The sequence below is a fragment of the Parasteatoda tepidariorum genome, chromosome 8 (assembly GCF_043381705.1).
Source record: "Parasteatoda tepidariorum isolate YZ-2023 chromosome 8, CAS_Ptep_4.0, whole genome shotgun sequence".
Lineage (NCBI taxonomy): Eukaryota > Metazoa > Arthropoda > Arachnida > Araneae > Theridiidae > Parasteatoda > Parasteatoda tepidariorum.
This window is the reverse complement of record NC_092211.1, coordinates 80,436,191-80,462,026: the sequence shown is the minus strand read 5'-3', so window position 1 is coordinate 80,462,026 and position 25,836 is coordinate 80,436,191. Positions and strand designations below refer to the sequence as shown.

Sequence of the window (25,836 nt, the reverse complement as noted above, 5' to 3'; positions counted from 1 at the left end):
TTTTTTTCTATTAGTAAACATTTAACCTACCTTGCAAATTTATTTATAAATAATTTCAAAAGATTTACTTTTGACAATGTTAATTTCCTTCACTTAGTTATCATAGTAGTATCATGAAAACTATGAAGCTATTTGTAGTATAAATATTTCTTGTAAATAATCTCACTATCGATTTGACTGTTTTCTTTGCTGGTTTGTTGTTGTATTGTTGACGTGAAGTGTTTACATAGTTATCGATCGAATTAATCATAATGTTATTATCGATATCAACTGCAATATCGGCAGTATGTCGGTATTGCAGATGAAGTTCGATAAACAAATTTGTAAATTGAAATCCATATTAATAAAAATGTTTAAAAAAAATATGCAAGTAAATTTTAGCATATATTTTGAAAAGAGGAGAGGAGTGGGGGAAGGAGGGGAGAGCCCAAAAAACGGCTCTGGCCCTTCCCTTTTACCTCTCCTCCTCTTTTCAGTTTATATTTTTCGTATTTATTTGTTAAAAAAATATTTTTTTACATTTCCATGACGCATTCTTTCAGAACTATATTTAATATAGTTTTTAGTTTCATAGAGTTTCCTGACTTAAAAGCATTTAATCTATTTGGAAATCAAGAAAGAAACTAACGTACTTCATTCCTCTATGACTCTCCAGACGCTAATGATGAAAGCGTGTAAAGTATTGCCATGGGTAGAGAGTTCTGCACTACGCCACCTGTAGCCCATTTCGATCGCCAATACTGCTTAGAGCGTCCTCTATGAACGTACTTTACTTCTGTTTCCATCTTTGAAATAATCATTAAAAGTTTTAGTTCAAATAATCATTAAAGACTTGGCAACATGTGTTGCTATGGAAACAGCATTTTGAAACATGTTATCATAAAATACAACTCTAACATAAAACTTTTTAATGATACTGTAATTTAAACTATATGAAGTTTTTTTTTCTAAAAAAACAATAGTACAAATATGTGGGAAAGAAATAAGATTTAAAAAATGGTAAGTTATACATTATGATTAATTTGGTTTGTTCAGGCTCGTGATTTATTTTTCTTTCGTGCCTAGTTTGATTTTCTGTAAGTTGGACATTGGGTCCAGTGGAAGTGAAGAAATAAATAGAATTATCATTATTATGAAAATAAATTTCTATTTCAAATACTACCTTTTCAACTGTGTGTTTTTCTCCTTTTTTTTTTAGCTATTGTTTTGCACAGCCTGTCTCAGATCTCTCAACTCTTAAGCGTTTTTGGTAATTAGCAAGGAGTAAGGTACTTAGGGATAAGGTATTTTTTTTCAGTTAGCTGGGTGCAAGGCAATGAAACTATTTTTTTTAAAACTTTTTATTTTATTTATTTCATTCATTGTTATTCATTTTTTTTTTTNTCTTTTTTTCTTTTTTTTTTTTTTTTGGTGATAGTTTACTATTGTTGGCCCTTCTTATATTTGGTAATTTTAACGTAAACTTATAATATGAAAATGAACCAAAAACCAACAACTTAGCGAAAGATACTGTTATAAGATATCATGGTAACCAGAAACCTTCAGCAAAACTGAAGGAAACCAAAGGGAGCCTCTCATTCTACACCTCAACCTTTTTTTTTGTAATCATCAGTTTTTTTTAAAAATTATAATATAAAAATAATTTTAAAAAATATCAACATTTTTTGGCAACTTTCCGTTTCTATTTTAAGTAGTAAAAAGCTTATTAAAAAAAAGATATGGCAATTAATAAACTATAAAAAAACTCAAAACATCTAATTGTTACAAATCTTATTAGTATTTTATTACTAACCATCCCATAAGCAGAATATTTTCAAATGTTCTGCAACAGGACTTATTAATTCATACAAATGTTCTGCAAGCATTTCACGGCGGAAAAAAGTCAACTTTACGTTTAAATACTATATTTTCATTTATTAAAATACAGGATGCACTACATTATTTTTTTAAACCAAGGTAAACATTCTTGATTTTTTACTTTTTTAATCACTTTTGGAGTACAAATTTTTTTTAATGACAATGATGAATTATTAATAAATAGCCTATCATATGAAGGTCTGAATATTAGAAGGTCTTAAAAATCTTTCGAAGAGACAAGTGTCCACATGGTGCACCATTTGCTAACACAAACATTCGCTGGTCTGTTGTTCCAACTACTTCTTTATCTCCATCGAAAGCATTTGGTCTTTTAGTAACAATTCTGTCAATCGTGGATCCTCACGATTCACAAATTGTTTCTGAAATAGCAATGGAAAATATAAAAGTCATAAACTTTATGAAATTGGAAATCTCTGAATTTAACGAGTAAAGCGGTCTATCAAAGATTTTTAAGTCTAAAATCGAAACATAAGAAAATTTATCAAAAAATGTGGGGGTGATGAATGAGGTGAGAGGAAATGTTCTGCAAGATTATAAGGGGAAGCTTTTAAACCTTCAGGTCATTATGGTCTGCAGAAGAATATATGAGATTAGAATTGGGGATTGTTCTGCAAGACTACTGGAGGCAGGTGGGAGGGGGAAGGTGGGTTCACAGGAAAACTTTGCCACTTATTCAAGATGCAAATTGTTCTGCGACGTACGTCACAGTTTTAGGCACTTTCTGCGTCTGGGCTTACCATGTAGTGTACATGCTTTTAGAATATTTTACTTTGCTTCGCTTGTTCTGAAATATTTTAAAAATATTTCTTATTTTATTATTTAAATCGTAGCGCTTCGCGCTGTCGTGCCGCAGGTCCCTGGTTCGATCCTCGGGCCGGGCAAGGTTGACTCAGCCTTTCATCCCTTCAGTGGGTCGATAAATGAGTACCAAGCATGCTTGGGAACTAAACACTGGGGGTTCCACGTTCGGCTGACCACCTGACCGGAACATCTGCTCCTGCACTCCAGAGCCCAAGGTCAAGAAAACTGAGATGGGCACAGTAGACCTTGGCCCTCTTGGGCTGTCGTGCCGCTGAGTTTAGTTTTTTATTATTTAAATCATATTTCACTACCTTGGTCTGAAATATTTTTAGAATATTGCTTATTTGATTATTATATTATTTAAATCAGATTAATAACAAATGTAGTCACACAGAATAGCGTTGAGATGGGAGGTCACTGTGACCTCCCTAAGATTTTTATTATTCGGTAAATTTTGTCTGGCCATTCGGCATATTTACAAAAATCTGGTTTTTAGAAAACTGATCTCAGTAAAACAATTTGTTTGCAGTTTTGTTCATTGGTTAAAGATTAAAAAAAAAAAAAGAAAGAAAGAAAGCTTAAAAAATTCCGCTGCTGATGTTTCTTCATTATAAGTAAGAATAATTGCAAGTGCTAATTTACAATTTGGTCAAATTAGGAATTTCATTTATCAAAATGGGAATTTTCCCCCTCCCAAAGATTTAAGTTTGCAGCACCCCTTGTTACACAATAGTATGTTTCATTATTAAATTAGTGATATGTAGATTATTTTTTAGGAAGTATTATAATAAGTGGCACACTGGACACTTGAAAACAGGAAATAGTAATTTAATTAGCACATTAATCAGAAAGAAAACTTAATATGAAATTTTTAAAAAAGTTCTAATTCATTCACTCAATCTATTTTGAAATGATTTATTTAGTGCTTTTTAATTTTGAAGAATAAAAAGTTCTTTAAACAAATATAATTTAAATAATATCTGGGTTCTTTATCATATAGTTTTGTATGTAGTGGTCATAAAAAGTCTCAGACTTTCTGAATTCCCGAGGTAGGCAGGTTTGTTATATTTTATTTATTTTTTACTTCATGCCATTAAATTCAATTAATGTTATATGTGTTCATATGTTATTCTAATAAAATTTTTATTTTTCAGTTGCTTTCAAGAACTAAACCTGCTCAAACTACTGGGAATGCAATTGCTTCAGAATCGAAAAGCAGATCCAAAGTTCCTACCTTAGAGGAATTTGTCAAAAATAGAGATTTTACTGGAGCTCTTACATTATTAGAGGTAAAATGCTATTTTTTAGTCTTGGTTCTCTTGGCAAAAAAGTAATACTATATTGTTATTTTCTTTAATATAAAAAATAAATATTTTTTAATCATTGTAATATTTTTCAGGTTATAAAAAATATTTTTAATTATCTCAATATTTTTCAGGTTAAGATATTTTGAAATAAACAGTACTTATTATTTATCAATTAATCCTAACCATTCTTATATTAAGTACTATGTCAGCTTGTAAAATGCATTTACATTATTTTCCTTCTGTATCTAGTTTAACCTATTTCATTGATAATATTAGCCTCATGATAATTTTTCCTTTTAACTCAAAGATATTTAATTTTATACCTTAATTTTGTGTACTTACATTTTTACTTTTATTTGAACAAAGAAATCGGTTAATTAAACAAAGTTCGTGTTTAGATATAGTGAAATAATAATTTATAATTGTTTTTTTAAAAAGTTAATGTGTTGAACTTAAATTTGGGTGTTTTTCAAAAAGCACTGCTGCTTCAGTTTTATCCTAGTTATATCACAACAGCAGCATTCTCTGTATTTTATTCTAGTTTTAAGCACAGTATGTCAAAAAGTTTTACAAATTTTCAAGTCTATAATATTATTATAGTTTTTAATGTAATTTGTTTTAACTGCAATAAAATATTTTCATTCTAGTTTACTCGCAATAGTGGAAAGGGTGATTTGAAAAATGATTTATGGATTGCTTATTGTTCTTTTCATCTCTCTGATTACAAAAGAGCCATGGAGGTATAATATCATTTTATAAAAGTTTTTAATATAAAATATCTATTCATGTGTAAGGTATAGTAAGTTATTGTATCATTAGGAGTTGAACATGTTTTGGTTTGGTACAACTGTAATTTTCAAGATATTTGTTTTATTTTAATAATTAACTTCTTCAATTTAATTTTTAAGATTCAAAATTTGTCTGAATTGTTTTTATTGATGATAGAAATTTAATGTTAAGTTGTAAAAAGTTAGCATTTTAAAAATAGCTGTTGTGAAAAAAATTGGGCAAATTTAAAAATCAGTAATTTTTAAAATATTTATTTAATAATTAGTTTATTTTATTTAATTTTTAAGATTCAAAATTAGTCTAAATTTATTATTATTATTAATTATAGAAATGTGATGTTTTGTTGTAAAAAATGGGTATTTATTTATTTAACAATTAGTTTATTTAATTTAATTTTTAAGATTTAAAATTAGTCTAAATTATTATTATAATTATAGAAATTCAATGCCTACTTATAAAAGTTGTTAAGAATGAGAATTTTTTTAAAAAATAATTTGCTTTCCACTTTGATTCTTTATCAAAACATGCATATTAATGCTGACAAGTACACTAAATAATTTTCTCATTAAATGAAGAGTTTGCTCAAGCTTCTTGTTTAAAATGCATAGTAAAGTTTGCTTCTTAATAAATACTTAATTTATCATTTGAGTCTTTTTTATTTTTTTACAAAAATAAAACTCAAGTTTTTGTGCATGATGCGATTGTATATTTTGCGAGGTCAGGATCTGCTTTTTGAAGAATGGCTGTGCCAAATAAGTCAAAGAAATTATTTACGTAATTTCTTTTTGAATAATAGAGTTTGAAAAAAAAGAATCTAAACTAACTTTATTCCAATGTTTCATTTTAAATATAGGTTTTTGTTCAATAATTTAATTTTACTTTTAAATTTTTACATTGTTTCTACGAACCAAGTGGCAAGTGCATTTTGTGTTAGTTCAAATATGCCATGAGCAGTATGAAATGAAAGTTAGGAAATTACGACTTGCTTATTTTTGTTACATGAGCAATGATTGCATAAGGCACGCAATCCCTTCTATTTGATTAAAATCCCTTGTAAGTTGCTTTAATATTTAAATTTTGTAAAAGAATTTTACTTTGGCATATATTGTTAAATAGAACATGAGACTGAGCTTGTCAATTTTTTCTACCTACAGACTGTATATGTCAGGAAGACCATGAAGTAACAATATATTGTTGATTATACTATGATATCTGCAATAATAAAAATAGTGAAATATTTTAAGTTAAAAAAAATGCAATGTATTAGTTGCATGTTCTAAATATATTGTTTTAATGGCAAGTACTCCATTTAAAAGGATAGTAAGATTATCCCTGTGCTAAAAACCATTTTGTTTAGTTGAGCATAGTCTACTTTAACTCTTTTAGCTATTTATCCCACTATCAATTTAATTCTTTAGTTGTCCTCATTTATACCTTGTGCCACTAAGCCCTACACTCAATCAATTCTTTAGTGGAGTATATCATAGCTGTAAGCAAGATTAAAAGTTCAAATAAAACATAGTTAAAACTATTTTATATTCATGTTTCAACCCTTTTATTTGTATCTCTAATTTGAAGAAAAAAAATGTGATTTAATTTAAACTTCAAAATTATTATTAATATTATTTTTAATTATAGGTAATTCCATTTTACAGGGTATCCGCACACCTGGAAAGTCATGAGTTTCGGTACTGAACAGAATTTGTCATGATTTTAGCTATTTTTGTGAAAAAATCATGGAAAGTTGTGAATTTAAGTTGTTGAAAAATCTAATTTTTAAAATGGAATTTAAAAATACCCCCACCCCATTTTATGGTGTTCTGAATATCTGAATTTGTAATAAAATCTTGATTCACAGTCATATTTACCAACAAAAAAAAATGTTTTTATATTCTTTAAAAGTTATGGTGTTCTTTCAAAAAATGAAAGAAAAAACATCATTTCTAGAGCGATTTATCGTGTTTACAGAATTTTTGTTATTATTTATTTTTATTTTATCAATTTAAAATTCTAGCTGAAACAAGCCAGTCATTAACGTCATAAAAAAGTCAAGGCCAACGCCAGTCATAAAAAAAAAATTTTGCTTTTGTATTTTTTCAGCTATTTTATTGCTTCAACCCTTTCTTTGCTCTGTTTTTTAAATTTCAAATCTATATGAAGATGCGGAGTATAACAGTTTTGGTTATACCTATCATTTAAGTTAATGTTATTATAATGCTTTTTTAAATTTATTGTTGTGTTTTTGTTGGAGAATTCGTGAACCTCGTGAAGTCATCAAAAATTCTAGGAATTAGTCATGAATTTGAAAATCTAAAATGTAGCAGATGCCCTGATTTTAGTTTTAGCATTTTAAAATTTGTTTCAATAATTTAAATTTTTTCTGACTTATTTTCAAACTTAGTTTTGTCTTATGATTTCTTATAAACTCTCTTTTTTAGGAGTATACTCGAATTCTAAAAAAACCTGATGTTCCCTTAGAAGTCTGGACATTTATAGCATGTTGCTATTTTTATCTTGGAATGTACAAAGAAGCTGATACTGCTGTTGCAAAAGGTAATGTTTTATTTATGGATAGTTTGTAATACCAAATGATTTTTGTTTTGTGTTTTATGTTTATTTTTAGATAATTTTTTTAACAGAGGCTTTTATCATTTTAGAAAAAGTCACAACTTTGTGCTTTCTAGTTATATTTGTACATTGATGTACAGAGTGCAAAATATTAAAGAGTTGACACCTTAAAAGGCCCTTTTTCTCCTTGACCAACTGTCGAAGGGGTAGAGACAGGAAAGGAAATTCTAACTATGCTTATAGTCCTTTTCAATAAATTTATGATGGATACTTACTCAATTTGACACTATCTTTCAATGCAAGTAAAACATAAGGCCGTCATTCAATCAGAATTTGAGTTATAAAGCATTCAGTATTTTAGATTCTTTATTAGTTTTTTCTAAAAAATTATGCCAATACAATTCTGAAATCAACAATTTTTGAAAGATATTTAATTAGTTTTTAGATTTTTGATAAATGTATAATATTAACATTAAAGGAAATTTTTAGCGACACTCGATTCGGTTTTTCTCCTTTAGATTTCGTATAATTTTAAAGTTTTGAGGAAAAATTCATAGAAGTTCTAAAAATTATCAAGTGCTATTTCCCCATATCTAATAAAGCGATCCCTTTATATTTTATGCCTTTTTTCGAAACGTATTGCTCTGTCTAATAATACTACATCATCAAAAGTTTGTCAAGTTCAAAAAACAAAAAAAAACACGCAAATTAAAAATTTCACTTAGCAACCAAGATGGTATAGCAGCCTCTTAAGAGGACGCCATACCATGGGAGAAACTTCTCATCACAAATTCTCTTTCCCCTCCTGATAACTCTCGTGACTAAATTTAATAAAGTAAAAATAATAACTTATGCTGTACCACATGGTACCCTAATATTAGATCAGTAACTACAAAAACACTACTGCATGTGGTGGCAAGAAAATTAATTACCACAAATTTAGAAGAAACTGTTTACTGAAAACTTAGAACATTATTAATAAAATTATATTACCAATACATGTGCACCTGAAAGATTACTAAAACTTAAGTCATATAAAGTTAGTACAATGCTATTATCGAGTTCTCTAGAATAATAATTATTTTTAAATAAAGTTACATGGTTGGAAAAAATAGATTGAATAAGATAATATACAGGACTGAAACACTAAAAAATATACTCACAACATTTATTGAGCTGCTGAAATATCAAAGGGAACAAATCCTTCAAAAAATAATTTAAAATAGGTCAAAATTAATAAACATTTTGAAGCCAGAAGAAATAAACTTCTGTAAAAGAGGTAGGGAAAAAATAGCAAATGGATCGGAAGGGATCCTGGTTTGTCACAATTTCTAAAAGTATCACACCATCTTCATCTACCTACAGTAAGGCCGGAACCATCAGCCTAGGGGCAAAAGCCCCCTTGCTACGAGGAACTCTATCTGACTGACAAAAAAACCATCTTCAAACTCTTTTTTTTGCTTTGCCACACTAGGAATCAATAGGAGAGTTATGCGAATGCAGTTTATCTACTACGGATCCTTGACCCCTTGCTGACGCGGGCAGTCGGAAAAATACTTAAGTGTCTATCCTCCGAATGGGTGGACACTCTTCTGTCTTCATGCAGCTTTAATCTTCATGTATAGTTAAAAGTTCAGTGACAAAATTGAGGCTTTTAAAACATATTACAATTAATTAAAAATTTAAAGTATGGAAAAAGTGAATTCTAACAAATTTAGAGTAAGCCATGAAGTTTCCAATACTGAAAAGAAATGTTTAAAGTATCAAAATGAAAGTAAATTATGAAAATATAACTTCAGACAGGAGAAGTTCTCTTCTAATAATGTGTTTGCATTTTGATATTTTTAATTTTCATTTCTCATGAACCATTTAATCAATTTCCTGCAAATTTTGTATTTTTTTCATTAATATTCATATTGATTCAGTTGTATAATGTCATAAAAAGTTGTATACATTAAATTCAAAATGTGTAAATGTGTAATATATTTATTAGTAAAAGATTATTTTTTGCACTGAAAATATGTTAAAAACTTTCTCATTTAAAAGATATTATGTCTAAGTATCAACTTGCATGTCTTTGCTTTGCAGAAACCTATTTAAATCATCTGTTGTTTTACAATGTATGGAAATATATTTTGAAAAGCAAGTTTTGTAATTATGTGCAAGAGCTTCATTAGTTTTGCAAAAAAAGGTGAAGTATGCAAAAAGACATTTATTTTAAGGGACCCAAACTTTTGACCACTCTCCTGTCTAAACTCTTAGGGCTAAATTTTTCAGATTGCAGTTATTTTGAGAGATAAGAATTCAAATTCGAAAAAAAAAAATTTTTTTTTTTTGCTTATTCAGGAGAAAATGTTTTTATGTCGGATTTTCTCCTTAAAGTATCTATACTAATTAATTAGCATATTTAAGGCTCAAGCCATTAAGATTGAGTCTTAGTTTGTAAAAATCTGATCTTTAAATCAAAAGTTAATTAAGTGTTTATGTTTTTTGTTTACTGCACATTAACTATTACAATTTACATTTATCTTAATCAGGTTCAAAATCTGAACTCCAAAATAGACTGCAGTTCCATCTGTCACATAAGTTTGGTGATGAGAAACTACTTATGGTATATCATCAACAGCTGAAAGATATACTAGAAGATCAACTCTCACTTGCCTCTATACATTACTTGCGATCACATTATCAAGAAGCTATAGATATCTATAAGCATATACTTCTGGACAACAGGTTAGTTTGAATCAGGGCCCCATCCTTAAGGTCTGGTTTCTTAGGACAAGCGCCTTATCTGGGCGTCGGTGTGACGTTAACGTCCCGCTGACGCCAACAAAATACTGGTTTGTTAGCTCAANGTCTTTATATTCGTGCTAAATCTTGGATGTATTTTAACTATTCTTTTCTATTGGATCTATAATTCATGTAAGTTATTATATTAATGTGACTAATATCATTTCAGTTAATGTTCCTTCATATCAGGATTCAGGAGTGTAATTTTTAAAATAACAGCACGGAACTTTTTGTCCATTTTCAACTTTTATGTCATAGAAATTAATGAAAAATTATAACTATAGCAGACTTGTGAGCTTGTGTGGTGGGCAATCCCTAAGAACTGCTGCGAGAAATGTCAAGAAAAATAAGAAACAAGGTTGACATAATTAAAAAATAAATAAAATCATGAATGTGAATCACATGATTTTTTTTAAAATCATAGATTCACCTAAAAATATTATTTATGTAGTATTCCATTTACTGACATATTATACCTAAAGCTGTGATAATAAACTATTGCTATCAAATTTTATTGATAATAAATGTTTTGTTCATAAAATCAACAAATAAGTTATTAAATTAAGAAACAAAATCTCTCTTCTTTTTTTTTTTAGAACTTAAAAGTAGATAAGAATGTAACTTAAATTAAAAATTTTCATTATTAATTTCATATCATTTTCATATTTTGATGTGCTTATTGTAGTATGTAAAATATATTGATGTTTTATTATCAATAAATATATGTCAATTATACCTATCTAATTTTATGCACATTTATTTCAGTACAAGTAGTTTTAAAACTTATTAAATGGTCTACTTGAAAATAAAGAGTAAAGACTTGTTCTGGCAGGAATAATTTACTTTCTAAAATGTTTTCTGATTAAATTAATTTACTTTTTATTCTACAAGTTGATTCTCTGTCTTTGCAATTCATTAATGTTTTTTGTTCGGTTAAAAAAATAACTGACTTTTTTATTCAGTAATTAGTTTACAATAACTGAATAATAATATTCACATTTTTATTATTAGTGGTATTAAGAATTTTAGTTGCAGTATTTTTGTTGAATAATATCAAGTATCATTTATATATTTTGTTAGAATTTCGATCGTTAAACACGAAACCAATTCAAAAATTTTTGCTCGAGATAAAATAAAAATTCCAGTGTCTAATATATATTTTGTTAATCAAAACACGATTTTTATTAATGTTAAAATGCCTTAATGTTTCGTCCAGGGCTGTTAAAACCCTAAGCACGCCCCTAGTTTGAATAATTATAAAATGTATAAATATGCATAAAAATAAATAAAATACAGCTTATAGGCATCCAAACATATATGTTAGATTCATGGCTGCATCATTACAGAATAACTATCTGTGCTATGAAACATATAGGAAGAACAAATATTACATTTAATAAAGAATAGAGTAAAAACTGCTGAACTTTCTTGAAGGATTGTTAGTATGGTAAAATGAATCACCATGTATCTCTACTAAATGGAATGCCTTTTCAGTCTGATATGAGTTTCAAGGCATGATTTAGAATTCCTCATTACATTATAAAAATTCACCAAATATAAATTACTTTAAAGAATGTTGCTTTCCAAAAATATTTTGTTGATGGTATTAACATCAGTTACTGAAGTTGAATGTTTCACAACAACTCTATTCCCCATCTGGAGAAATATAACATAAAATTTTAATGTTATTTGATCTTATGGCACCATTAACAACATTCAAAGGAAAAATTATGGTTTTAAACTTTTTACTGTTAAATTGAATATTGTTTATGTAAAAAAATTAAGGAAGCATTTCTTTCTTTACTGTCATATTTTTAATGTTCCTATAAAAGTTTATTTTTACTTAAAGCAACAAATTTTTAATACCAGAGACATCATTTTGGTTGCTTCAATTCATTATTGATTTCATTTATTGGAAATACACCTTCTGATAACATTTTCTCATATCTCAAGGACATTGGTTTATACATACATAAATGCTGCTTTTAATTTATAATAGAATATTTTTTTCATAAATCAAGTTGTAGGTGTGATATAGCGACAAAACTTTTTGTGCTAAAATAATTCTTAACTATGAAAGCTAAATATTTCATTAAATGAATTGAATATTATTAAGAAATTTAAAGGGAGTACAAATAAATTTTTATCAATAGACTGTTGATTAGAAAGTGAAAGCTTTTTACTTATTGAAGGATTTCACTTTCTTCTCATTATATTATTTCTCATTCTCTTTTCGTATATGTGTATTTTAATTGCAGTGAATTTTCTTTAGGGAATCTATTGCCTTAAACGTATACGTTGCATTATGCTATTATAAACTTGATTACTATGATGTTTCCCAGGTAGGACAAATTTAATTTTTCACTTTTATTTTCCATTTTGTAAAATATTTATTACAGTTTTTTGAAAACTATTTTGTTTATTTTAATTCAAACTGATTTTTGTATTGATTTGTTGTGTAATACAAAAATGGGAAAGTTAATAAAGCTTATAATTCAGATTTTTTTAAATAGGTTTTTTTAAAAATAAGATATCCAATTCATTAATTTAATTAATCAATTTTCTATGTTTTTTATAACTTTATTATTGAACATATGTAAGAAAAAGAGAAAAATGTAACATATTTTTCAAGAAATTTTTTTGTTGTTAATATACCTTTTAAGAGGAAATTGATAGATTTTTATTTATGGATTATGTTATTTCTATTGAATATTGCTTATTCAATAGAAATAACATAATATGCCACTATTAAATAAATAATCCCAAGTAACTAAAGGAGTAAGATATTACTTAATTAAAAACATTATTTACTTCAAAAATATACAAATTGGAAATAATAGTCAACATGTTTCAAGCGCCCAAAAACAGACGTCCATTTCCAATTGAAATATAAAAATGAAAAATATGTTTGATGACAACTTTTATATTTCAAAAAACTTGTTTCTTCTCATTCATGCCTGTCTCGTCTTGAAAATAGGCATCTGTTTTTGAGAGCTTTCAAACATGTTGACTGTTATTTCCAAAGTTTTTAATTAAGTACATACAATTTGACACTGTTTTAAGGTAAGGAGAAAACAATTCCGAAGCACTCTCTTCTTCTGCATGTCTTGCTTTATTAAATGTCTGTTCTCACATATCAGGTTTGTTAGAAATATATTCATTGTTTTCTTTAAAGGTTTAGAGAAAAAGGAAAAATTATTTTGTTACAAGCACTGCAAGTGGGAAAAAACTACTTTCTTTCTTAGGCATTGCAGTGCTTAAGGGGGAAAATATACTACTTGGAAATAAAAATTATAATGTAATCTTAAATATCATCTAAATTATGGTCATCTTAAATATCTACAAAAGTTATGGCTTTATATTTTCTATTTATAGGAAGTGCTTGCTGTTTATTTACAACATTATCCTGATAGCGCTACTGCTATTAATTTAAAAGCCTGCAATCACTTTCGCCTTTATAATGGAAAAGCAGCTGAAGTAAGTTCGACTATTAATCAGTTAAGGATAATTTTATTGTTAATGAAAAAAACTTTCAATGAAATATATACTTGGTAATCAGAGAAAAAATATTCACTCAAGGTTTAAAGTATTTTTAAAAAATTATTAAAATTTTTATATTTTGTGAAAGAATAGTTTCTTTGTTAAAGAGAGCTTCTTTCAAAACAGGCTGAACTCAAAAGTCTTCAAGATATGTCATCTCCTTCTTTTACTTATGCAAAAGATTTGATTCGACATAATCTAGTAAGTAAAACAATTTTTCTTAATAAAATAATATAGAACTATTGTAGATAAATAATATAGAACTATTTATAGACTGTATAAATTTAATAATGATATTTAGTTTGATTTTTCCAATTTTGATAAAATGTGGGGAGAGAATTCTGGTAAAGGATTAAATTTATTTGTGGCATTATTTTGAATAAAGTAGGACAAAATACTTTATTTCAATTCAAATATTTTGTAAATTTAATTTAACAGTTAATGATGGTTAACTGATCTAAAGTTTTTCATTAAATTTTAACTGTGTTTTCTGTACGTTTCTGGACTAGTGAACTGTTTAAAATAATATATTATCTTGATTAACCTTACCCCTTTTTATCAACTTTCTTAGCAGTTTACTTAGCCAATGCAATTTTGGAAATCAAAAGTTAAGTTTCTCAGTTAAGAATATAATTAGAGTAATTTAAATATTTACTTAATTTGCATAGAAAGGCAAAAGCGATTATCCTTTTTATATCTTGTGCATTAGTCCCTGGTCGCAATTTAATCTTTATTTTGTATTTACCACCTGCTTTGCTGTATGGTCTCAAAGATATTATCCTTGCATGTGATTGTTTAAGTCAAGTGCTATTGTGTAATAATGTTATAAATGCTAAAATCAATATCTTGAAAGAATAATTTATTTTTTTCTTTCTATTACTAACTGTTAGTTGTTGTAAAAGAAATGTTTAAAACTGCTTATATTGAGGTAAATGATGTAATTTTATATTTATCAAAAAGAAAAATCGGAATTAAGAGAACAAATAATTCTTCATCACGATATGTCCTATTTGGATCTTGCGTCATTAAAGCACATATTCAATTTAGCTTATTCTTTTCATGATAGTTTCATGAAATTATTTTAAGTATGAACATTTTGTGTCACTATCCAAGAATTTTAAAGCGATGGCAATTCTCATTTTAAAAGTTATCCAATAACTTTATTTTTTACCTTGTATATTGCAGAATATCTAAACCAGTCTTGACCAAATCCAATTCAGTTACATACAGCCAAGTCAGTTCAGATAATTGAAAAACTTTTAAAAAATTGGTCTGACAGTGTTTCCAGGTAACTTTTTACTGTTTCCAGGCTTAGGGTATGCAGTTGTTCTTGTACATCAGCTTTTTTTTTATACAGGATAAAGTTGATGTGCCATAACCATATTGGGGTGCTGTGCTGTTTTCATTTTTGCTTTTATATCTCAATTATCTTTTTTTTTTTTTTTTTTTGTATGCTGTGCTCACAACGATTCTTTTGCATTTTGTTTGAAAGCATCTCTTAAATCCAGAAAAAGTGTTAGGAAAATAATGTGTGTTCTCTAATATGTATTTCAAAAGTAAATGAAACTTGGAACACATACTTTACCTCTAACTTTTAGAAAAGGAGGAAACTAGGAAACTTTACTTAGGAAACTACTTCAACCCTAATTAAACTCATGAAATTTTATTCTTGCATTAGCAAAACTTATGTTACCCGAGAATGCGGTCCCTCTTTCCAGGAAAATGAAAAAGAAGCTATTTTTCATGCCTTGTGAAAAATCTAAAGATTTTCATAAACTTTTTTTTTTTGAAGAAAGTGGCAGAGAGAACTAGTGGTCTTTGATTGATTGGTTTAATCAGCCAGTTTGATTTATATGCATCCTAGTTAACGTTTCTGTACTACATCAGGGCTGATTGTGCTCCGGAAAAAATCCAGATTTCCGGAATTTTCGCTAACAGTGATCCGGAAGTTTCCGGAGATCCAAGGTCCAGGTGTTTAAAAAAATCATTGATCACAGAAGTTTCTGAAAATCAAATTTTCAAAGGTGGAACTTAAAAACACAGTTTATTTTATTTGTTTGTAAGGGAAAGCCAGAGATATACTTTATAAGCTTATATCCATGATTAATATTCATTTTTTATCAGTAAATGGTTGTTATAATCAGTAACTAAAGAAAGAAAGACATATTTGTAAATTTTAATTACTTCTCCAGGTCATCATAGGTATGAGTAAAATTTTAAATATATTTTAAGTAAACTAAGAAAGATTGAAAAAAAGGACGAAAAAATACCTTTTTAAAATTTTTTTCAATTTAAACTGTCTTCTTCTTTAAACTCTGGAATTTTGACNTTTCTTTTTTTTTTTTTTTTTTTTTTAACTCAAGAAATTTTCCGGAATTTTGACTTGAGCCTACAATCACCCCTGCTACATTTATGCATTCTTTCTAAAATTTAATTATTACTAGGATTTGTGGACATAAACATTAAAGAAATTATAAACAAAATACATTTAAAATGTTATTCGTTTGTATAAATTATTTTTACACGATATAAGACTTCTTTTAACTACCCTGAAATTATGTATATATATTTTTTATATATTTCTCAAGTTGTTTTGTTATTTTTTAAAAAATAGGTTGTTTTCCGAGGAGGCGAAGGAGCTTTGCAAATATTGCCTCCCTTAGTTGATGTATTTCCTGAAGCTCGCTTGAATTTAGTGATTTATCATTTAAAACAAGGTATTTCTTTTTTCATTTTACATTCTGTTTTAAAAACTATTATTTTAACTGCTGGTTGACCAACTACCTTTCCATCTTAACAAAAAAAATTTTTTTTATTATTTGCTACCTGGAAAAATTCAGGCATTTTTAAAAGCAAGAGTTTTAATCAAATGTACCAGCATTCAGCATTTTTTTTATTAATATTTATCTTTGTATTGCTTTTATTTTTATTAATAGTTAGTGTTTGAAAATGTTTAAAAAGTTCGATATTATTTTAATTCATTAAAAAAAAATTATATTTTTGGTTTTCACTACTCAAAATATGTGGATTTAAATTAATAGTTTACATATTTAATGCAGCTGAAACAAGTCTATTTTGTACAGCTTTATTATGTTTATACTTTTATTTGATTTTATTTATTTTTGTCTCTTTTGCTGTGTGCAGTTTTATAAATTTCATGTATTTTATAAAGTTGTACTTACCCTTTTGATTTATTTTAAAGCTTATTTTTTAACATGTGACCTTGTTCGGACCATGTGCCATTAAATTAAATTCATTGATGTCGAAACATTGAATGAAAATATACGCAATTTTCGTATGCTTTTTCATATTTAATTCTGTCACTTGTGTATTATTGCCCTTTTAAATGTCCAATTTAATAGAAAGTTTTAGATGTATTTTAATGTAATTTAATTCACTAATGTAAAAATCTACTTGAATAAGACATAAATAAAAGCGTTTACTTGTTTTTTGCTTACAAAATGCATTTTACAAAATGTTTTTTTACATATTTTTCAAAATTGAATAAATGAAGTATTTATATTATTAGGTATAGTGTAAAATAATTCAAGTAACCATACTTAAAAACTGTATAAAAAATATGAAAAACTAAAAATTAACAAATAGAAATTGTCAATAAACTGTTTTCTATAAAATATTTTAAACTGTTTTAGATACCTTCATGGCATTTAATAAAATATATTTTTAGATAATGTTCAAGAAGCTTTTAATTTGATTAAAGATTTAGAACCTGCAGTTCCACACGAATATATTTTAAAAGGTGTTGTTAATGCAGCAAATGGCCAAGAACAAGGATCTGTAAGTAATGATTGGATTTTAAGAACAACTTATATTGTATTTATATTAAATGTTATTAAAAATATTTTACTTGCTTTAGAGAGAATATCTAAAAGTTGCTCAACAATACTTTCAACTCGTTGGTGGCTCAGCTAGCGAATGTGGTAAGCATGTAATAAATTTTTGACAATATATTTAAACATTCTATTTATTGTATTTTAAGCAGGTTAATGATTTCTTATTTGATGTTGGCACTTTGTGCCCCCATTTGTTTTCATTTGTCAAAAAAGGGATAATATAATTAATCGATTTTGATGATTCTTTAGACAAATTTTAAATGATCTTATAAATTTTTTTTTCTACAATTTGTTTGTTGCTGCTGCTTAACATTTTTGTTAGTGAAAATTAGCTTGTTTTAAAACAATTTAATAAATTTTTTTCAATTAAATTTCTTTTTTCAATTTCTTAGCAATTTTTATCAATTTGTTTGTTTCTTTACAATTTAACTTAATTTAGACAAAACAAAGAGATAACTTAATTTAGATGTTCGTTCAACAAAAACATATAAATAATCGGATAGCATATTGAGCAAAAAATGCTCATTCATCAAGGCTTTTGTAATCTTATAAAGTTATTGTACACAAATTATTAAAAATGCTAATGATTAAATTTTTTTTTTTGTTGAAAAAATATATAAACTTTAATTTTATATTTCTACATAATTTTAATCTTAAATGACATGCCCGTGCGTTTCTTAAGAATCTTTCATTTTTTATATATTATTACAATATACAAACACATTTTTTGTATTTGTATCTAAAAAAAAATTTTGACATATTGGCTTTATAATTAGCCATTCTAAGGAACTACATTCATTTTAGAATGAATACTCATATTTATCCAATTTCTTATTGCAATAAATTTTGTCAATATTTAAGGTAATTTACTTTTCTTTGATGAAATCCCGACTCATTGGCGAAAAATATTGTTTCTTTCTTTGAAAATTTATAACAATTTGAATAAGTTTCCTTTTCTATGTTTGAAAAAGTGCATTTTTTTTTGTTTCAGATACAATACCTGGAAGACAGTGTATGGCTTCATGTTTCTTCTTGCTGAAGCAGTTTGATGATGTTTTACTATATCTTAATTCAATCAAAGTAATATGTGTTGCTTATATAACATGGGAAGTCTAATTTGTTTCTGACCTAAAATAATAAATCTTACAAAAACAGATTTTTTTTAAAAAAAGTATGTGGAAAATTCTTATAATTTAAAATGGAAGAATGCCGATCAGGTAGCAGAGTGGTTAGCGTGCCTGACTGTGAAGTCAAAGATTGCAGGTTCAAATTCCACTCAGGGCATGGATGTTTCCCTCTGTGTGTTGTCCTCTGTTGTGTGAATGTGGCCTACCTTATGAAGGTGTATCTGTGGCTTACTCTCCTCCGTGACTAAGATTCACAGGCACACAGCGGGCAACGTTAAATGAGCAACACTTCTGGCATCTTCTGAAGCAAAGAATGAGAGTTCAGTGCCTGTTACCCTTAGAAAAAAATATGAGAACATTCGCACATTTTTATTTTTAGAATACAATTTAAGTTACTGAATTTTGTAGAGATATTACTCTATTTATTGTACATACTGACCAGAATGCTTCACTGAATATAACATTTTGGCTTTATCATTTAAATAAAAGAAAAATTAAATTTAAAAAATATTTCGATTGCATTAATATGCTCCAGTAATCATTATGACAGCTTAAAAAAGTGTTAAGAACTAAAACTTTCACTAAATTTAAATGAAACAAAAAAAAAGTTATAATAATTCAGCTGATATGATTGAAAACTGCTCAAGTTCTGACTGTTTAAAATCATTCAAAATTATTTCATTGATTATTTCTATGATAAATTTGTATTACTTGAGGCGGAATCGTTACTGACTTTTACCAATTATAGTTATAAGTTAAAACGATATAACTTTCATTGATTTAACTTATCAAACCTGGGTGTAAGAGAGATCATGGTCTCTGAATTATTGTAAAAAGTGACCCTATAAAAATCCTACTGTTGAACAAAAGTTTTCTGAAATATTTTTTTCTTGAAATGTCTATTGAAGTTATGTCTAGCCCACACCCTATTGAAAACCTTAGATGAACTGTGCTCCAACTCTATTAAATATTAAAAGGAGTTAATCTGACTTTCATGTTCATATAAGTCATTATCATCTTTTCTTAAAATTAGCTCACCATCAGCTTTATTTCTACTGCCAAACAGAGAGAAATAAAGCAGAATAGATAGGAAAAGCAACACATTTATAATACTTAAATGTCAGGGTGCGTAGCTTTTTTAAAAAGTTCTTAAAGGTGCTTATTTTCAATTTTCGTTTTTTAAAAGCCCTTAAAGGTGCTATTTTTCATTGGGTGTTTTTAAAAAGTGCTCAATTTCTCCTTTTTCAAAATGAGATTCTTTCTTTACCATGTTGATTTTTGCTATAAATTATGCAAAATGACACAGTTCACATTGTTCTACTCAACGTTTTCTCAATTAATTCAACCCCAATCTATTTCGGCGTATTGTCAGTCCATAGTGTATGATAACACCATTTGTTTTACATGATTCAAAATTTCATGATTTTTGACAATCGTCAAAAACAATGCCATAAGTTTTTTTTTGTTTTTTTTTGACGTGACCGTTAAACAAGATAAAACCGTCCATTGTCAAAAACTTTCGAACCCAGCCTAATTATGATATTTTTTTAAAGTGCTTAAAAATATTTTTTGAGTGCTAAAAGTGCTTAAAAGGTGATTATTTTTTGTTGAATAATTTGGCTACGCACCCTGAATGTTTTATTTTTATCTTAAAATCAACAAAAGCACTTTTCAAATAAGGCGCATGTGGTGCTGTATAAATCTTTTTAAAAAGTTTTCCAACATTACTTAGATTAAGTATTCTAGAAGCATAAATATAATTCCTTCTATGAATTAACGTGAAATTTTTATGTACCTAAATTTCAACTGTGTATTAATAAATATTTAAAATAATCGAAATTTCAATTGTTATTTTTTAAAACTTCACCCATTATAGAAATTAATCTTGTAAATGTGTTAGTCTATTTGTTAGTATTGTTTTTTCTCTTATGTCCTGAATTTTGTATCTTTTAGAGTTACTTTTACAATGATGATACATTTAATTTTAATTTTGCCCAAGCGAAAGCAGCTACAGGAAATTTTAAGGAGGCTGAAGAGGTAATATTAAATATTTATATGTAAAGCCTACTCTCAGTTGTTCACAATTTCAACTTGTCACTATTGCTATTAAGCTTGTTTTAAAATTAAATAATTTTCTTTAATAAAAAAAATAGTTTCAAGACAAATTTGTACCTAGACAAATTAGTCCTGAAATTTTCTGGCTACTCACTACTTTTCCATTGAATAACACGATAAAAATCAGTTTTTTTACACATGAAAGCGTGCAATAATAAATGCTCAGAGAGTTCATGGATTCATCGTTGCGCCCTCTTAAAAAAAATGAAAGATTAGCTAAAATTGCTCTTTCATGCAAATAAGCACTTTTAGTCTAATTTTCGAGTAGCTAGAATCTATGGACATGGCATTTTTGCATTCGATTATGTAACTACATATAATCTGTTTGTATAGTTGTATCAGTTAATTTAGTTTTAAAAACTGACTATAAATAATTGAGATGTATAAGGGGAAAACTTTATGTAGTTTTTATTCTGATATTTGATTTTATACATCATAATTTTATTTAATTTTTCAAAACGATAAGATTAGCAATTTCTGGCTTTTATACCAGCAACCAACAAGTACTAATACAGAATCTAAAGTTAGTAATTTTGTTTTATCATGTAAGCATGCTGATTATCTGCATAATTTTAAGTTAAATACCCTTTTTGTCAAAATTCCTTGTAGACTTATCATATACATATATCATATTAAGAAAATGATTATTTAATCTACTAATAAATTCTAAATAAATACTGCAATCCATTAAAAGCATAATAAAATGCGATATCAAATTTAATTACTTTTTCGGTTACTTCATCGCAATATTTGATTGTGTTGTCAATAGTTAAATTTTTTTTAATGCTTTAATTATTTTTTCTACAATAGCTGCCTTCACTGAATATGTTTTGAATGTTTGTCGACTCTTTCTTTTGATTTAGCATTTTTTTTCACCCAATTGCCATTTTTCATCATCTCCTTATTTTGAAAGCAAATTGTATGTTTATGTTCTATGCTTTAGAATAAACATATTGTATTACATTGTATATTTCAGAGAGCAAATTTTATTTTCAATTGAAGTTTAGATTGTTTCCAACTATCTCATCATTAATTTATCTATTTTAATTTTTGTTAGCGTCCTGATATAAATTCATTTTATAAAGTCCAGCATTTTTGGGAAAATTACTGGTTTATAATTATTATTGCGTCAAATTTAAAAAAAATTTAAACCTGTTATTAATATATGTTTAATGTATGTTTTAATTTATATAATTTTTAATAAATGTTTTATGTTTTTAATAGTATTTTTCTTTTTCATAACTTTTCATTGTAAATAAGTTAGATTCATTAAACTTTAAACTCTTCTTCTTCAGGTGTTTTTGCTCATACAGAATGAAAAAATTAAGAATGATTATACTTATTTGAGCTGGCTTGCTCGTTGCTGTAAGTTTGTAGTTGATTCTTGCATATGATAAATTTTATTTCATTGTATTCTTCTTTTATATACCTCTTCTCCTTTAGATGTCATGAATAAAAAACCTCGTCTAGCGTGGGAATTATATTCAAAGCTAGAGCATTGCAATGAGTCATTTAGCCTCCTTCAACAAATAGCAAATGACTGCTATAAGGTCAGTTTTATTTCCCTCCTTTAATAGATTTTAAAATAGGTTTATATAAGTTTTCTTAGACTGCTTAGATATGTACTTTTTTTTTTCTTTTTAGGAAGTTAAAACATTTTGTTTTTAAAAAATTTTAACTTAAAATAACTTATTGCATTCTTCATTGTTCATGCAAAAATTAATCCTAAAGTTTTTGTTGCATATTTTATTTAAAATAGTTTACAAAACTATTATGTTACTGTTTTGAATTCACTCATAACCTTTTTGTTTAAAAAAGATTCATTATACTTTAAATGTAAAAACTGAAAATGAGATCTTAACCAGTTTTCTCACATATTTTAAAATGATTTATTAAGCTAAATAATAATGTATATTATAATAATTTTATTTACATTGTGTTTTTCAATTGTTTATTCCAAAAATATACGTGTCCACTAAAATTCATCTCTTATTTGTTTCCCATGAAATATAATATAATAAATCCATGAATATAATACTTACCCATGTATAAGGAAGGAGGTATTCAGGGAAATGGAAAAATCATTACTAAATCTGAATTACGACATAAAAATCAACTCACATAAATTGCTTCTGTGAAAAATATTTATCTAACGTTGATTGCTTAGCTTGAAAAAATTTTCTTTAGTTTTATCTTAAAGCATTAAATTTTTCTTTATCTGTATTTACTTTAGTTTGAAAGAACCATAAGAGGTTTTACAATGGCTCTTCAAAAATGTTGATCTTTAAAAAAATTAAAGCAATTAAGATACTCAATTGGACATCAAACTTTAAACTTTCTTTGTAAAGGGTACAGTTTTTGACTTTGTGCAAAAATTATGTACCCTAAAAAGTTTATTTTATAATTTGCAATTGCATTTTAAAGTTAAGATCTTTTTGTTATAATCAAGCTTTCCACGTTCAGTTTTTTTTTGTCAAAGTAATTTTGTCTTGCTGTATTAAGTATCTTATTAGTATTATAGATGTAATGTGATAATCTACTATAAAATATGTTTCTCAAATTGTGGATAAGAAAAGGAAAAAAAAAATTTTTTTTAAATAAAGTAATCTTTTTTAATTTGCTTACTGGAACTTTTGAAAGCTATTTTTCTCCAAAATGCATATATAAATGAGCAATTTGGAAAATATTTATTTTAGACCCATGACTTTAGATGAATTTATTATATCCCATTAATTTTTAATGTGTTTCATTTCTGTGTGTACAGTACACAAAATAAAATCTAAAAATCGACCACCCTGAATAACTTTTGATCTTCATGTTCTAGGACTCAATCTTAATGGTTTGAGGAGAAGACTTCTAGTATGATAATTAGTGCAGACGATATTATAAGTTACGAAATCAAACACAAAAAGGCACCTTCTCTGAATAAACATACTCTTTTCGATGAATTTGGATATCTGACCCCTAAAATGTAGAAGTGTGGGAAATATGATCCAAATAGTTTCATTAAAGAGCAGTACAAAAGTTTTGACTCCTTAGTGTTAATTTTTGCCTCTTTTACCATATCTCAAACTTTTAAAGCGAATTCGAAAAATTCGTTCATAGAAAGAAAATTCCATGCAAAAAATAACTCTCAGTAAATATTNTAGTTATTATAATCATTAACTCAAGAAAGAAAGACATATTTGTAAATTTCAATTACTTCTCCAGGTCATCATAGTTATGTGTAAAATTTTTTATATATTTTAAGTAAACTAAAAAAAATATGGAGGAAAAGTAAAAAAACCTTGTTTAAATTTTTTTCTAATTTTTTGATTTAAACTTCTTTTTTTTTACTCAAGAAATTTTCCGGAATTTTGACTTGGGCTCACAATCACCCCTGAAATTGTATGGTAAACAATTTTTTTCATAATTTTACATTACGAAATTTAAGCAAAATCCATCAAACTGTTTGACCGATTTCGCACAACTTTTGTATTACGCCATCAAAAATTACATTCTTTAAAATATGAAAAATTGTATACTTAGCAAATCAAAGAATTTTTTACTATTATTAAATGGAGTAATAAAAATAATACAAATTTACTAAAAGTTATGTTTTTTAACTCAAAGTTATTAACTTTGGATGAATGTGTGCAAAAAAATTTTAATTTCCTTAAAATGTTCTTGAGATAGTGTTTTAAGCAAAAAGTAAAATTAATATTAATGGGTCTAAACTTTGGACTCTCCTTTAACAAAACTATTGGGACCACATTTTCTAGATTGCCGTTATACCCCATATTTTGGAGGTCAGAAATAAATATGTTAATTGGGGGGACATTAGTTTTTGTGTATGTTTTCGCAACCTAAAATATAGTCTGCTCTAATTAATTAACATATTTGAGATCACCCCCTCTAATCATTGAGTGCTAGAAGATTTGCTCATTAGATCAAAAGTTATTCAGAGTGGTCTGTTTTTTTTAATTTTATGAACTGTAAAAATTTTGTATTTACTTCTAGATGGGTCAGTTCTTCTATGCTGCCAAAGCATTTGACATACTTGAAAGATCAGATCCAAACCCTGAGTTCTGGGAGGGTAAAAGAGGTGCTTGTGTAGGAGTCATTCAGATGATCATAGCCGGGCATGAACCCAGGTAGTTTTTTAGTTTACAAGTTACATAATAACCCATCAATGATTCTGTATTTTGTACAATTGACATTTTCTATTTTTTGTTTTAGTGAATCCCTGCAAGAAATTTTTCAAATTTTGAGAACATCAACAAATCCTCAGGCAGAAAAAATTTTAAGAGTAGCTAAAACTTGGGCAAAAGAGAGCAAACTGCCCATATAATAGATCAAATCACCTTCTAATCACATAAATTTATTTTCATACAAAATGTGCAATAGAACATTCTAGTCATAGTAGTGCCTTTACAGTTACTTAAGTTTATTTTGCATATCAAATGTCTCACTCTTACATTATTATAGAAATGAAATTTCATAATAAAATATCATAAAACATGTTGCTGGCTCTTATAATTTTTCTCATTTTTAATAGAACAAACAACAGTAAACCGTTTTAGTTTCATAGGAATGATCTCAAAAAATTTATATTATGTATTAATCAATTTTTCAACTTTTTTTTTTAAGTTACTAGCAATTCTCTTTCAAATATTGAAGAGAAAGTAAACTTTATCTTAGAAATGAAGTTAAAAATGACAAACATTTGTTCATTTTTTATATAAATGCATATCCTATAATAAGTAAAAATTACTTACTCAGTTATACCTTTTATTAAACACCATTTTACCTGTATTTCGTTTTTAAATGTACACTGCAATTTTATTGATGGTTAATCAATTTTTATATGTAGGTTTCCCTCATCAAGTGACTTTTTTTTAATTTTGTAAAAAAAAATTTGGTACTTATTTTATTTTGATTGGTCTAGATTGGTAATATTTCAGATAGAAATTTCCAAAACTGCAGTAATGATGTGAACTCAATAAAATAAACAAGTGCCATGCTAAATAATCCCAAGAAACTGGAGCAGTAAAATATTAGCTTATTTAAAACTTTATTCACTTCAAA

The 25,836-nt window shown here is 27.0% G+C and overlaps 1 protein-coding gene across 1 annotated transcript; it reads left to right on the top strand.

The window, feature by feature from the left end:
• Positions 1-860: 860 nt before the first annotated feature.
• Positions 861-25,271, top strand: LOC107451723 (tetratricopeptide repeat domain 26; the record flags this gene model as incomplete). The annotated part of the gene is given in 17 exon segments (XM_043053771.2): positions 861-999; positions 3,834-3,968; positions 4,634-4,726; positions 7,214-7,328; positions 9,881-10,076; positions 12,406-12,475; positions 13,509-13,610; positions 13,800-13,874; positions 16,288-16,390; positions 17,362-17,471; positions 17,551-17,614; positions 18,519-18,607; positions 20,608-20,691; positions 22,065-22,134; positions 22,213-22,319; positions 24,769-24,902; positions 24,988-25,271. Coding segments are annotated over 17 exon segments (1,662 nt in total). The 3' UTR covers positions 25,100-25,271.
• Between the last annotated feature and the right edge of the window lie 565 nt (positions 25,272-25,836).